The 16240-nt window shown below is 33.3% G+C and overlaps 2 protein-coding genes across 2 annotated transcripts; both read right to left on the bottom strand.

Annotated features, from left to right (window-relative positions):
* Window positions 1-115: 115 nt before the first annotated feature.
* On the bottom strand, window positions 116-1075 carry LOC124960004 (olfactory receptor 10AG1-like). The gene has a single exon (XM_047518524.1). It carries the CDS (start codon window positions 1055-1057, stop codon window positions 116-118), a length of 942 nt encoding a protein of 313 aa, XP_047374480.1. The 5' UTR covers window positions 1058-1075.
* A 9565-nt stretch (window positions 1076-10640) lies between these two features.
* On the bottom strand, window positions 10641-12693 carry LOC124959168 (olfactory receptor 10AG1-like). Its single transcript, XM_047517785.1, has 2 exons — window positions 12671-12693; window positions 10641-11601 (listed from the first exon to the last, which is right to left on the bottom strand). The coding sequence occupies exons 1-2, from the start codon at window positions 12691-12693 to the stop codon at window positions 10641-10643; spliced, it is 984 nt and encodes a 327-aa protein (XP_047373741.1).
* Window positions 12694-16240: the final 3547 nt, after the last annotated feature.

Genomic DNA, 16240 nt, shown 5'->3' with positions numbered 1-16240 from the left:
AGATACTGAATTGGAAGTAATCAGTATCTCAAAGGGGGAATGTAAGATTTAAAACATGTTTCTGATAATTTTGTGACAAACAATGCAAGCATTCATACATTAATTTGTGACACTATCATTTAAGCAACAATCTATTCAATGCAGCAATCACATCCCTATTCCTAAGGCTATATATCATGGGATTAAACATTGGAGTCACTATGGTGTAGAAAAGAGAGAGCAGTTTGTCAGTTCCTCCAGAATGGTTGGATTTGGGCATAAAATAGGTAATGGATGCTGATCCAAAAAATAAAACTACAACCACTAGGTGTGAGGAGCAAGTGGAGAATGCCTTCGCACGTCCTTGGGCTGTGGGCAACCTCAGAATAGTAAGAACAATTTTGCTATAAGAAGCAAGTATCAACATAAAAGGTACTACAGCAAACAACATACCCACGACATAGACAGACACCTCATGCCCAGAGGTGTCCCCACAGGCTAGCTTGAGAATAGGGGGTATGTCACAGAAGAAGTGGTTGATTTGGTTAGAACGACAAAAATGTAGACAGAATATCTGCCATGTTTGCCCTACCTGGACTGTCATTCCCCCAAGCCAGGCGCCAGCTGCCAGTTGATGGCACTTCTTTGGGTTCATGACTAGGGAATAATGCAGAGGTTTACAGATGGCCACATATCGGTCATAGGACATCACAGTCAGAAGGAAACACTCTGTTGCTGCAAGCACAGGGAAGAAGCACAATTGGGTGGCACAGCCCAGTAGGGAGATGCTCCTATCCTGAGTCCAAAGACTGAACAGAATCCTGGGGAGAGTGACTGAAACATAACATATTTCCAGTGAATTAAAATTTGCCAGGAAAAAATACATGGGTTTGTGCAGTGCAGGGTCAAACCTGGTTATTATGATTATAAGGCTGTTCCCAATGAGTATAATCATGTAAATAACGGAGAACACCCCAAATAGAAACCCTTGGAGGTTTGGAAGGTCAGAAAATCCCAGTAGGACAAACTGGACCACTGTGGAGACATTTTCTTCTGCTTCTATCTCTTCATGCTTCATCTGTGGGAAAGATTAATCAGAAATAGAGAATTAACAGCATTTTCCTTTTGTTTTCTTAAATGTACACAGAAGATAGTTTGCTTTCCAGTTTCCCAGATACATGTAAGATAAAAATCTATGACTTCCATTTGGCTGAAATTGTGGTGAAGATTATTTTTTTGTTCCAAATTTTTAGTATTTATTTTCTGCTGAGGGTTATTAAACAACCCTCCTGTTTCTGTGATAAGGTATGTCACTTTAATTTTCATTTAAACCCTCAAAATTCTATATCTGAATCTAGTTTCAACTGAAGCAATAATTTTACTAATTTAGTTTAAATTTTTCAACTTGCCAAACATCGTTTTCTATAATGATCAATTCAAACTTTACTTAAGTTTATAAGAAAGTATACTTTAAGACATCTCTAATAATTTTTGGGAACAGTATATTTAATCTTTGAAACAGATTTTTGTACATTTCCAAAAACTGATTTAGCTTTGATATTCTTTATATTCCATCATGCAAATTAATGATTAACTGTCCAGTAAATACAATGCAATACTATTCAATCTTTAAAACTCTGTATTCATTTAAGTGTAAGTTTATTATATCAGAAGTCACAGATTTTATTCAGATTTTGTAGTACAATTGGCATTGGAATGATATTTATGATCTCAAGAAGGATAAGGGACATTTAAGATGATTTTCCTATAAAGAGAATCTCAATATTCAAGAGGCAATCTAATTAGAATCTGTGGTCAAGGAACTAGTCTTTGCTAGAATGTAGGCCTCTTTATTCTTAATGCAGATCTACTCATACATCAGACATTAAGCACATCCATTTTCTGGACATTTTCCTCAATCATTCATGTCCTCAGAAATGGCTGCTGTTCTACTGAGTTCATTTCCTTCATTAATTTTATTCCTTTATTTGTGTATATGAGTGTTTATGCATTAGTGTGTTTGTATGCTATTATTCATTTACATTATGAATATATTCATTTTCATTTCTTGATCTATATTATAGCTTTTTAAATGTTATGTACACCATTTTATATGAGATATGGTATAGTTTTCCAAAAGTTTTGATTTACTGACATCTGGATAAATTACAAATAAGTGTAATATTGAAGTAATACCCAAGACTCAAGTACAGCTTCCTTGATTTCTGATTTTCCTTGCAAGCCTTCTGTGTGTATACATCTATTTGTGTTTTTGGAGGTGAGTATGTAGGAATTATTTTATTTTCCTTCACTCTTGCAGAAAAATTCTATCATCTCATTTTTTGCTAAATATTTTCCATATTGGTTATAAATATTTCACATACAAAGGGACTAAATGCAATTAGGATGTGTACCTTTAATCTTATTCTGTGAAGTGTACACAGTGGTCAAGATTTCAGCTTCAAAAATAAATTAAAATGGAGAAATAACAAAGTACATCCTGGTCTTGGTCATCCTTGGTCATCCTATGGACTTTCTCTAGATAAACATGGGAAAGTTAAATAAGAATTTCTTATTACATCCATAATATTCCACCAAATATTGACCTTCTAAGTTTCTTTAAACTTCTTTCATAATTATACAATTATGTTAATGAAAATTTGATATTACAATATAAAATGGTGTATCTGAGACTCTTTGATGACACAAACTACCAGATGAAAAAAAATGTGGCTTTATTGTGATTTTAAGGATATAAAACTCTACCACAAAGTATTTTATTTTCTGACATAAAATTTTTTAAACATTTATTCTTGTATATAATTAATCTGAGAGCTTAATACATGAACAGTTATATATATAATTTATATTATATTATATATATACATATATGAAAAAATATACTGAAAAAAATTATTTATATATATATAATTATTTATATATATTTATAATTATATATATAAAAATTATTTATAAATATATATAATTTTTTTTCAGTGCTGGGGATTGAACCCAGGGCCTTGTGCTTGCAAGGCAAGCACTCTACCAACTGAACTATTTCCCCAGTCCTACATGGACAATTATAAAAACCATTCATTGAATCATTTCTTTATTGTGGACTATCATGTATTATTGCCCACAATTGATAATCTAACCCTAAGCATTAGGAAATGCCATCCTCTTCTTTCTCTTTGCTACATCAGCTCACTCTTTTAAATGCTTTCTACACAAGGTAATCTCCTTTGGCTCTCATTTCCCTCTGTTCAAGTAGGAGTGTACATTGATAAAGCAATTTATGACCAAGATTTCAAAATATAATAAGCAAGAAACAGCAATATAAACAGAACTTGTGTTTCATCTTCATCTACAGCTAATGATATCTTACCCTTTCTTTTTCATAGGTGGGAGAGTCTCAAATTTCCATTTGTGAAATGGACCAGCAACTGTATGAATATTTAAGTTGATTCTCCATGCCTAACTGTATATAAAGAAAAAAATTTATAATTCCTACTACTCAGAAGTCTGAGAGTGAAGAATGAAAATTTTTAGATTAGCCAGGGCAAATTTGCAACATCTTATCTCAAAAATAAAGGATTAAAGACCTGGGGATGAAGCTTCTGCTACAGTACCCTGGATTCAATACCTAAAAAGAGAGAAAAATTATAATTATTCAAATTGTTCTTAAATCTAGATATAACTGAACATAAGAAGTTTACTTAAATTACTCAACTTTCCTGCTGGTTTCTCTGATTGGAAAACCTATAGAAATTTTTATTTATACTACTCAGAGAGAAAATCACCAGTAATTCAGTTAGATATAACCATCTTTTCAGAGTTCAAATACTTCATGTTTATTTAACTGTTAGCTACTTTGAAACAATGATTTAATTTGGTATAAATAGTATTGAATTAATCAGATCTTCTGTTATACATATTATATTCAGAGCAAGTTGATGGAACCAAATTAAAAATAAGAAATGAAAGGATAAATCAGTGTACACAAAGCAGAAGGATGTCTTTCTGCCAGAAATCTCTAAAGATAGAAAAAATATAAGCATGCTAACATTTCTCTAGCATTTTTAGATTCATTTATCATGGATTTTGACTCTTAAACCAGGAAACTTTTCAATAGTAGTTTGATGCAGAGTCATTTTTATAAGGTGTATTCAATGTTTTTTCTAATGCATTTTATTTATATAATTGGGTTTTCAAGAGATATGATCTCCAGGTCTTTTGATGTGAAATTGTTAAATATATGTTTATCACATAATTGTTTAGGAAATATTAGCATGTAAGAAGTTGATATGAACAATAAACTCTCAAGTTTCCTCTTTATATTGAGAAGGATTTTCCATTTTGCTCTCAGTTCACCTAATAATAGCAAAAGTCACAAGAGAACAAATTTAATCTACAAGAGCAATTTGGAGTTGAAAAAGTAGACAACAAAGTGTTCTTTTAAAATTTTAAATTTTTCTTATTGTTCATGTTCATAAAGATAAAGGTAGATATGAAAACAAATTCTATATATGTCAAAAGTATTCCATGCTTATCTATTTTAGAATTAGGTTAATCATAATTCTTACCTTCATTGTTTGTTCAAAGACAGAAAATAATAAAGAAGTTCGTTCTTTTCATCTGTGTTAGGAATTTACCTTCATTTGTAACAGAGGGTTGCCTTGTTTAATATATATTCTACTCTCAGGAAAAAAAAATAATAAAAAATAAAAAAAATTAGACAGTGCTCCTGAGGTAGGAAATAGTGTCTGCCCTGGGGATTAGTCTTTTCCCAGGTAGCTTACTGATGGAGGAAATTAATTTCCTGCTATTCAAGGAATTTAACATAATGCACTAAAACATGAATGGCTATTCTGCCCTTATATTCTCAGTCTTGCTTCCTTTTTGTGCCCATAAATACTGAGAAATCAACAATTTATAACTGCAAATTAGTTATTGTACAAATAAAGTTATTCTAACAAAACTGCAAATGTTCAGTGTCTTCAATTAGAATGAAGTTTAGTTTATGTGTCATTAAAAGTTCTCAAGAGGTTTAAGGCTCTTCAGTTGCTCCTGTCCTCTTCAACAGGAATCTGCCACCTATAAATGTACATTGGGTAGTGAGACTTCATCAACACCCCTATAAAGAAAGGGAGAGAAAGGGAACGAAAAGCAGAGTTTACTATACCTTTCCAATTGCACAAACTAGAAAAGTCTTGCAGACTTTTCAGGAAAAATCCCCAGGTTAAATTTTAGTTACAGACTACAGCAACCTGAACAGGAAGCTGTAAAATGTAATGTCTAGCTAGATCGCCATGTGACCAACTAGGATTCCCTATTTTTATCATTAATTGCCTTCACTTGTGAAAATATAGAATTTTAAGTAGTTATTGTTTGTTTTTTTCCAGTCAAGGAGCTCCTCAAATTGAGTGTAAATAAATAACATAGTTTTATATACCTGACCCACACATCCCCACACAAATACACTGACACACATTCACAAGTTCAAAGAAGAAAATATTAGGTCCAGCCACAGGAACCTGGAATATATGTATAAAACCATAAGGAAAAATGATTACTTATATGGAAAATACACTTTGGGAACATATGCCTTCCTCATTTCCAAACACTGAAAGCTACAACTATTTAAGGGTTATATATTTACTTACCAATTTAGAGTGATATTATTTGTGATTAATTTAATTTTAACATTAAAATATACATGCAACATTAATTGTTGTTTTAAATTCATTTGAAATTTGTACATTGTTTAATTAGGCCATGGCTTTCTCATCCTGTTAAGTTAGAGAGATCTTCATGTATTTTATATGCATTTCCTTTGATGGATATGTGACTTTCCAATACTTTCCTGAGTCTGTAGTCTGTATTTTTATTTTCCAAGAATGTTAACACAGAAAAAAATGTTTAATATTGATGAAAGTCTAATTTACAAATATTTTCTTTTGTAGTTTTTGCTCTTGTTAAAATGTATGATAAATGCCTATACATGATCATACATATTTTATCATACACTTTCTTCCAACAACTATATATTTTAAACATTCTACACCTAAATAAGTAACAAAGTTAATAATTTCTTAAAACAAGAATATTAGTTTTGGGGTTTTCTGCATAGAAGTTCAATTTCTTTCAAGAAAAGTCTTTGTCTCCTTCTCAAAAAAAATTGTACAAATATGTTGTACCAATAAAATGTTGAAGAAAATTAATCCAACATAAATAAGAATACTAAAATTCCACTGTGTTTTGAATGAGACAGTTTCCATTACCCACTTTCAGTTACATGGAACAGAAGATCTACCAGGACATTACCTGCCAGATAAGTGAGCATCTGTCTAATTATTAGAGGAGAAGGTTCCTGTGACTTCAAGCAGCATATTGGGTGGAATTTTCAGAATTATTATGAATTATGTCACCTTCAGTTGCAAGTCATTGTGGGGGTGGGGTCAACATTATAGTTATGCCAGGCTGTTCATAGACTTTGGAACAGATTAGCCAACAATTTAACAGGAGTTTCTGGGGAATGAGAAAATGAAAATGGGTACTGTTCAAAGCCTAATTTTTGTAGTGATCTGAATGACTGGGTGCAAGTGTAAGACCCCATACACACTCAAGGCTGTCCCAAGAGGGATCCAGGTGAAGATGACCATGTATGCAGGGAGAATAATCCATTAAAACTTGGAAACTTCCTGAAAGTTTATTACATTTCCCGAGTTTCCAAGTCAGTCCAAAATTCATCAGTAAATAAATTTTGGAAGTCTTCTTCCTAGATTATTAAGGTACAATAAAGATCATTTGGCTGGTCACCAAACTATACTGAACAATGGGGGATTCTTAGGAATTTGGACATTGGAACATAACAACAATAACAACAACAACAATAATAATGACAATAATAACTAGATTTTATCAGTTGTTTTATAACATAAAGTGATTCCATGATAGTAGTCCAGGCAAGAGATTAAACAAACAGATGGCAACTACACGCATTCATAAATAGCACTGGAATCTGGAGATGCTGTAGGGTGTTAGATCAACTGTTCAGTTTTAACCAGGCTTTATGAGATATGTAACAAAACAAAAAAGTATGATCTATACACAGAAATGAAATCAATAACATCAACAGTACTAGGTTGCTTCTACAAGCTTCTGCCCTATGAGGAATGTGAAATAAAGTCTTTGAGTTGAAAGGAAGTGACACCATAGATCAAGTCAAAATTATAAAAACCAAAGAGAGCCTTTGTGAAACTAATTATACCAGTAATTATGAGGCATAGTGTTTATATGATTCTTCTATTGTCCCTTTAAAAAATTTAAAGTAGCAATTTAAAACAATAATTTAAAGCTGTAATTTTGCAAAATTTACAGCTGATTCTGAAAAAAATAAAATTACTTTAAAAGATAATATGATTAATTGTATAAGAAACAATTAGACGGCTTAGACAAATCAACTACCAGTATGACATCACACCCAAATGATATGCAATAATGTAAAATAAAATATCTACATGGACTTCTAATGAGTAATTGAATCAGTCATTAATGAATCTCTGTACAAAAAGCCAAGTAAGAGAGGCTTTCCCTAATGATTGCATTTTTCTTCTTACTTTCAGTTTTGTATTTCAGCAATTGTAATGCTTTTCGTACTGCACTGTTGTTATACATAAGAGTTGAGATTTTTGATATACTCAACTCATGCCCACATGGATTTAATTTGATCCATTTCAGTTCTAAGTGCCTCCTCTTTCCCTCTCCTCAACCTTCCTGTATTAAGCTTCCTCTAATCTGTTGATCTTCCTTCTACATACTTTTTAAGATACATAAATGTTGAAACTTAGAGAAAGAAAGATAACCAAATCAAAATATTTGTTTTATATAAATATTGTTTTTATGAAGTTCAATAATATATACATATATATATTAAATGATTGAGAAAGCAAAAAAGAGATAAATCACAAATAGTAAATATGAGGATCAAAAGGAAATTTTACACCATAATTCATAGACTTTATTGAAGTACTAATAACAATACTCCTAATAACTGTCAAACTATGAGTGTGCCAATTAAATAAGAACAAATCTGTAAAATGCACAAAATTTCATCCTTTCTTAAGCTGAAATGTATAATTTGTATAGCCCACCTAACTAGCAGGAAAATTGAACTTTTCTTTAAAAGACCCCAATATAATATGAAAGCAGTGTGTATAGGACTTCAACAGGTCCAGATGACATAGTAATTTACATGAGAAAAAGGCTCAAATTCTCAGGGTCCTTTCTCCTGCTAGATTATTTTCTCTCTAATTCTTTACTAATGACCTCATGAAAGTCAACGTAACATTGTCTAAGCATAGTGTACCTGTCTATGTGACATTCAGGAATCACCCTAAAGCTGACCTCCATAACAGTGCAGCCCCTTTCTGGGACATCCCTGAAGGAGATTGATGAGGGTATAGGTCACCAGGGGAAAGAATTCTGAACTTCTGAATGTTCATTTAGTTTGGAAGGAAAAATGGCTAGATGTTGCATTGTGTACCTATCCATGGGTTAAAGGTAATTGTTTGGTGAACAGTTGTAGATTTGGAAGAAATTAAATTAAAAACTGATCATTAAGTAGTCTTTATCTTTAGAAAAGATACATAAATATATTTCTCTGAGTGATCCACAAAGAAGTGAAGATATTTGTGAACAATGTGAATGTTTATCAAATGTTGACCTCTGCTGAGGAGGTTTTGGATAATCAAAGAATTAAGGCAAAGCATTCAGTGGTTACCACCAACCTCTTTGCCCAGGTACCATCAGCGTAGTCCAAGGGCTGCTGTGCCAGGGACCATGCAGACATAGTTATGCATGGACACAGCAGCATGAGCTTCCAATCATCATCCTCAATCTGATTAGAGTCACTGATGAATATCTAATCTGTCAGGAGAAGTGATTAGCCCAGAATTCTTGATATGACAACATTTCCTGGACTGGCCTTCCATCTCTTTAGGGGCAGGTGGATTACATTGGACCTATTCCATCATGAAAAGAGAAGCACTGTGTTCTTTCAAAGATAAATGTTGCTTCTTCCAAAATTCACTTCTTTCAAACAACATTCTTTCTATATTTCATAGTAGGAACAGTAAGAAAAAAGGACTCCTCAATTTCTATCTCACACCATTCTAAGTGCAATAGCTTATGTTTTTTCCAATTTCTGCCTGGAAATTATTTTTCCTGAAATTATCCCTCCTCTATTTTTCTTTCTATTATCATTCTCCTATTACTAATCATTTATGTTAGATTTTAGACACTTCTAATAGAGGCATTATCTGAAATTATTGGTGATTGTTCGCGCATTGCTTCGATCTCAGCTGGGGTAGATTTCTTTTTGTGGGCCTGTCCTGTGAGTTATTAACACATATTCTGGATATCTTCTGCTAGTCAGAAAGTACCAGTACATTTGTTTCCACTTTCTGTTAGGTATCTTCATGTAAATGTAATAAGAACAGATATTAGTCACTTAAAGACAAATGCTTGTAATAGCAGGTGCAAACATTACAACATTTTCATTTAATCATAAATCTGGGGACAGGTCAAACTTCTCAGAAATATGTTACCTTTGCCTATACTAATAATACTGTTTACTTATATCAATAGAATGAAATATATCACAAGAAACTGTTTACATTTTTCTTAACCACAATGCATATAATTTACCATTTGATATTATTCATTATATAAATTACACCAATTAATGGCAATAAATTCTACACTATCAGTGAAATGAAAGAAACATAAAAGAAAAGTGTATTTTGAGATAGCTACAATGAACATTAATTATATCTTCATTCATCATTTTCAATGACTACAGTGTAAAAGTATGTGTGATATAGCTATGCTTTATATCAAATACATCCCTTTATAATATCATATCCTCTTCCCTAATTATATTGTATCATTTATCTCCCCAATAAAATCTTGCCTTGAAAAACAACAAATCATCAATACTTAAGAAAAATAAATACTTGTCAATTATTCACAGCATTCTTCCTTTTTACAGTACTCTAAATTATGTGCACTTTGTAAAAATATTTATTATAATATGATATGATTACCATATAGAATAATACCTTTTAATGGTACATAAGGTAGGCATACTATTCACCAACCCCACTTTTGAAACTACATGTTTTTCTCTCTAACAAGTGGTTTCTCTGAATAGTCATTGTTTGGTGAAAATATATGTGTGTGTGTGTGTGTGTGTGTGTGTGTTTGCCACTGTATCTGTTCTACATTTGATGTCATTTTCTGATCTGTTTTGAAAAATGGTTGTCACAAATCTATGAATGGAAGGACATGATTTTCAATAAGTGATAACAAAGGAACCTGTAAAATTATTTACTCAATTAAAATGATTGCTGTCAATAGTGTGTTCAGAATAAGTGTTGCACATACATACAAAAATAAATATCAATGAAATGATCTGGAATTTTTTAACATGTATATCACCTATACAACTTAAGACAGAACCATCTCCCAACATCACAAATAAAATTTAATTTGAAGATAGTTATCACTGAAGAGATACATAAGACAGAGCTAAAGATACATACCACTGGAGATTTTATTACAGATGCAGAAAAAAAAAAAACAAGTCTTGCAAATATAATTTACATTGATTCACATAAACTACATAATAATTTTCTCAATGACCTTTTGACATCCTTGTTCCTCAGGCTATACATCATGGGGTTAAACATGGGAGTCACAATAGTATAGAAAAGAGAAAGCACTTTGTCAGCTTCTGCGGAATGACTAGCCTCAGGTCTTAAATATGTAATAATGGCTGATTCAAAGAATAACAGCACCACTGTAAGATGAGATGAGCAGGTAAAGAAGGCTTTGGCCCTGCTTGTGATTGATGGCAATTTAAGGACTGTAGAGATGATTTTGATATAGGAGATAAGAATGAACAGAAATGGGGCCGATACAAACAGCAGAGCAGTCATGTAGACCATCAGCTCATTGGTGAACATCTCCCCACAGGCCAGCTTAAGTACTGGGGGAATGTTACAGAAGAAGTGGTTGATTACTCTGGAAGCACAAAATGGTAGAGAAAATATCTGGAATGTCAACCCTACCTGGATAGGAATTCCACTGATCCAGGAGGCAGCCACCAACTGGAGACAGACCTTGTGGGTCATGACCAGAGGATACTGCAGAGGGTTACAAATGGCCACATAGTGGTCATAGGCCATTACTACTAGAAGGAAACATTCTGCTGCTCCCAGTACAAGAACACAGCACATCTGTGTAGCACAGGCAACCAAAGAGATGGTCCTTCTCTGGGTCCCGAGATTCATGAGCATTCTGGGGAGAGTAACTGAAACATAACAGATCTCCACAAAGGAAAACTTGCCAAAGAAAAAGTACATGGGGGTGTGGAGAGCAGGTTCCACTTTGGTTATTACCAATATAGTTCCATTGCCCAGCAGGATGATCATGTAGATGACAAAGAACATTCCAAACAGAAACCACTGGAGATGGGGAACATCAGCAAACTCCCAAAGGACGAATTCTGTCCATACAGTTAGGTTTCCTTCTGGTGTTTTTACCTGGTGTTTCATCTGTGGAAAGCAAAAACTGAACATGTGCTTCTCACTTTAACTTCAGGCATAGATGCCTGCTCTCTAAATGAATCTGGTAATCCAGATCAATACTCGAGGCCACTAGGATTGTTTGCAGTGTAAGAATGTGACTCCTAACACATTCCACCTTTTCCTACCTTAGATCCTATGCATGATCACTGCACACATTCCCCTGAAATTTATTTAGAATCTCTCCATTGTGTCCATAGCCCAGCATAATCCAAAGTATACCCAATTCAAGTAAAATTTGCAAATCCATAGGCCTGCCATGATACCTCAGGTTTAATTAATTATATTCCTCTCTTCTTTCACATCTTTGTGTATTTTCTCAATCATGCTTCAATAACACTGTCATAGATTGTCATCTTCCATACTTTTTAAAATTTTATTTATTTATGTTTTAGTGGTTCTGAGGCTCAAACTCAGGTCCATTGAGGTACATTCCTGGACTACATCTTTAAAAAAATTTTAACAGTTATATAAAAACATGAAAATTGTACATATCAATGGGGTATCATGTTATGTTTTTTACAGGAATGCATTGAGTAATATTTAAATCATGTTACATATTTATGACCACAAACATTATTTCCTTATGGTGAAATTTTCATGATCTTTCATTCTAGCCTTTTGAAATATAGTGTACATTTTTATGTGACTATTGCCACTTTTCATTTCCTCCCATCATTCAATTTGAAAATAAATGCCTTTATCTTATAGTTCATAATTGTAGGAAGTTACAGAGAAAACTTTATGACAAAAGGAAAAAAATGTATCCTTCTGTAGGTTATCAAGGGGGAATATTGGAGGATTTTACTTAGTATGGGAACATGGATCCAGATAGACTCAATAAGAAAGTAACCCAGGGAAACCAAGGTGGTCAGTGAGGAATGTGATCGTATATGTGTGACCCATGAGTAAAAGTGATGGCCACTAGCTTAAACTCCATGTGCAGGATGGCCCACCACTGTCAACAAAACACAAAACAAACAAAGAAACAAAAAATACAATCGAACCAAAAATTCTACAAACTTTCTATTTTCATGATTTAGAAACTAACATATTGAGACTCCATAACAATAAATGATGTCATAATTTTCCCATAAGTATCACCATTGCAAGTCAATGCAAATTTATTTTATTGAACTTGTGTTGAACATTAACTCCACCATTTATTATCTGTGATACAAGAAAAAAGCTATTTAATATTTCTATTAATAACTTATTTGTGAGAATTAAATGAGATGACATTGGCAAAATATCAGTGAACGATTTTAAGGTGATTGTCATCTAGTTATGTCTCTAAACATATATTTAGGTACACAATAGAAACTGGACATCAGGTTAACACGTCATTAGCCTATCACCCCAGCGTGATGTCACATTGCTTAGGAAATTTTATTTCATATTGTTATCAGTTTACATTTTAGGCACTTTATCCCATTCTTTCTTTTCCTTTGGGTTAGGATGATGGGAAGTTGAAGTTGACTCCTTTGATAAAACATCAGAGGTACTCATTCATTCTCAGGGAGCATTTAGTGTGTATACAATTCTAAAAGTTACTTCTACTTTAGATGTTCCATCCAAGGCGTCTTCTGCTTCTTTCTCTTCACTAATCCCAGCCTTGCCTATTATTCCTTCAAACCTGGGTCTTTCACTTTGTCCCCTAAACACAGTATAATGGTAGTCATGGATGTGGGACAGAGTTCTACCTGTATAGACTGGAATTGAATTACAGCTTCTATTCCTGTTAGTTGTGAGATTCATGCAGATAGCTCTATTTCTTGTGCAACAAGTTCTTAGAAAAAAAAAACAAAAACAGACTAAGAGCTGCACGCAAATTTAGGATTAGTATGTAAATTACTGATCTTAAGATATGTAAAGCAGCTTTAAGAGGGTTTGGCATTTTTACAAGTCTACAAATGTTACTGATTCTTGTTAATATTCTTTTAAGTTTATTCACTGTTTCAGGCAACATGAAAAAATATTCTCTAAAGTGTTTTTCCTTTGTGTGACCTGTTTATTGTAGGAACAGAGAGAGATCTTAGAACAATCTCTTAAATTTAAGAAAGTCCCAAACTCTCAAGGTGAAATATTCAGGAGTTCTCCGTCACATTTTTTTTAGATTCTTGTCTTTATCCTCTGTCACAGTTTATATATATTCTTATCTCTATTCTGTTGTTCTACTACCCAAAACACAAATTGCTTCTTAGCCCAAGTGTTAAAATTTGGCCTGATCTTTCTATATGCCTTTTATTTTATTATTACTAAAAGATCTGAGAGGTAAGGTCTATATCTATTTATTACTTCAGATTAGTATTGATCTAAAAAAATGGTTGTCCACCTTGGTATGGTGCTCAATATTTTATTTGGAAATGATTCAAAGTAAGAACCACTACATAAATTACCCCTCTTAAGAGAAAGAAAATGACAAGAATCCAAACTTTTTGTATTGTTACAGTGAGTGACAATATTTAATAAAATAATTTTACAATTACTATAATATTCTGTGATAAACAAAATATAACTTAATGTTGTACAATCCCAATATTTTGTTAAGAAGTTATTAGTACCTAAAATGAAATAAATTTTATTTCACACAAAGAAATCAAGGTAGAGAGAGCAGAAATTTGTCAATATGCTCAAATAAAATTATACTACCCTTCATTTTGGTAAATGTTCATGTTTTTATTGACCAAAGGTAATAAAAGTTTTGCTAATGTTTATTTTTCTATTAACCAGTGTTTAGAAAAAAAATTTAATGCTCTATTTTTTTTTTCTAATTTAAATTTAAGCCTCTGTTTTCTGGAAAAATCCAAAGATTAAAGTAAGATGTAATAATATTCAAGTTCTGCCAACTATTGCAAGCTAACTAAGCTTCATATTTCTGTGTATATTTCCTGTACATTAAAAACTTAAACCATAAAATTAAAGAAAAATTTGATGCTATAAGATTTTTGTGCACAATTATTTTTAAAAAATTATTATCTTATATTTCTCTACTACTATCATGCTTGTATTGCTCAAATATTGTAAGTCTGCTTCATGAATTTTTTTTTCTCTAAATTATCTATTAAAATACAATCTAGACTGAAAATATATACATAAAACATTTCCTACAAAGTGTGAACTTGAAATCAAGTTGTCCTATACTGTTTGTAGGAATTTCAGGTCAGTCAATGCACAGAGGAGCAAAAGTCCTTTGAGTCCAGCAAACTCCTCAGGACAAAAGGTGCTTTGTTTAAATGGTTTAGAGATGCTCTGCAACTCCTCTGTCCTTGAGGCCTGGAGACTTTATCTTCTTATAATAACCTTTGGTAGTAGTGGACTCTGAGAAGCAAGCAAGTTATGTGATCTGCACATGCACAAATCTAACTGTACTGTGTAACCTAGGTAAGTTGATATGACCCTGGATTAGATAATACTGGCTTTCCCAAGGAATTCACTTCTTGCTCTTCGCCATCCTCTGTGCTTGCCTTTTTATTGCTCTCCCTTTAACCCTTATAGTTGGACCACAACTAACTTTTACAGCTGCTGCCCTGAGCAGGGACCCTTTTGGATGTGTTGACAGGAGAAGGGGATACCTTACTGCCTGGAACAGGCTTTGATGCGCAACACTCATTGGCTGGTACCGATCCCACTAGTAAGCTATGGGGAATTCCCTATCTGATGCTCAACCTCATCATTGGACTGAACTTTCTTATTTGCTTAGTAAGGCTAAACATTCTGTAAGTAATGCTGATCTTGCTGCTTTGCTGTCTGAAATAGATTCTTGTCATCCATGGTAACCAGAGGGTAGGTCCATAAGACCCAAACATTGAGGTAAAAAATAGGTATGAGGAGAGGAGGACCCCTATACCTGTGTTACATGCTTGGTATTTGTGTCAAGATGCTATCTCAAAAATAGCCATGACAGAGTTGCAAACTTCTCCGGTAGTCTCTAAGACTGAAGTTTTTTCTCAGCCATCTACTTGCATTCCTACTCCTTCCCCCTCCTTTTCTGTCTCTAGCACAGTCTCAGACAGGCAGCTGCAGAGGGAGAAACTCATACCTTGGCTCTCTGTCCCATTAGATTAAACAATGTTAATGAGCAAGAATATGAACAATTGCCTTTTGTTGTGTTTAAAGAATTAAGAAGGACAGTGTTGCAAAGAGGAATTAATAGTAATTTCACTCTTAATATAATAGAGGGACTGGGAATGGGTTATGCTTTGGTTCCTAGTGATTGGAAAGCATTGGTGAAAATGGTGACTTCTTTGACCAAAATAATGTTTTTATGAGAATACTCTGATTTAGCCCATGTTCAAACTGAGGATAATGCTCAAGGAAATGTTAATATTGATTATGATGACTTGTTTGGCCTGGGGCAAAGAGGGACATTACAACAATTAGCTCAGTGCCCTGAGCCGCCATTGCCCAGATTAGAACTTTAGGTTGTAAAGCATGGAGGAGGATCCCAGACACTCGGGATCCTTCCAATTCCTTTGCTGGACAGATTACACATTGCCTCAAGCTTCTCCTCAGCAAGCAGAATTAGCTGCAATTATTTTGGCTCTTTCATGTGTTTCCCACTGCCTTAAACATCATTACAGATTCTCAGTATATAGCCAAACTGATGCCTC

The sequence above is a fragment of the Sciurus carolinensis genome, chromosome 11, assembly GCF_902686445.1.
Source record: "Sciurus carolinensis chromosome 11, mSciCar1.2, whole genome shotgun sequence".
Taxonomy (NCBI): domain Eukaryota; kingdom Metazoa; phylum Chordata; class Mammalia; order Rodentia; family Sciuridae; genus Sciurus; species Sciurus carolinensis.
This window is presented reverse-complemented; position numbering and strand designations above follow the sequence as displayed.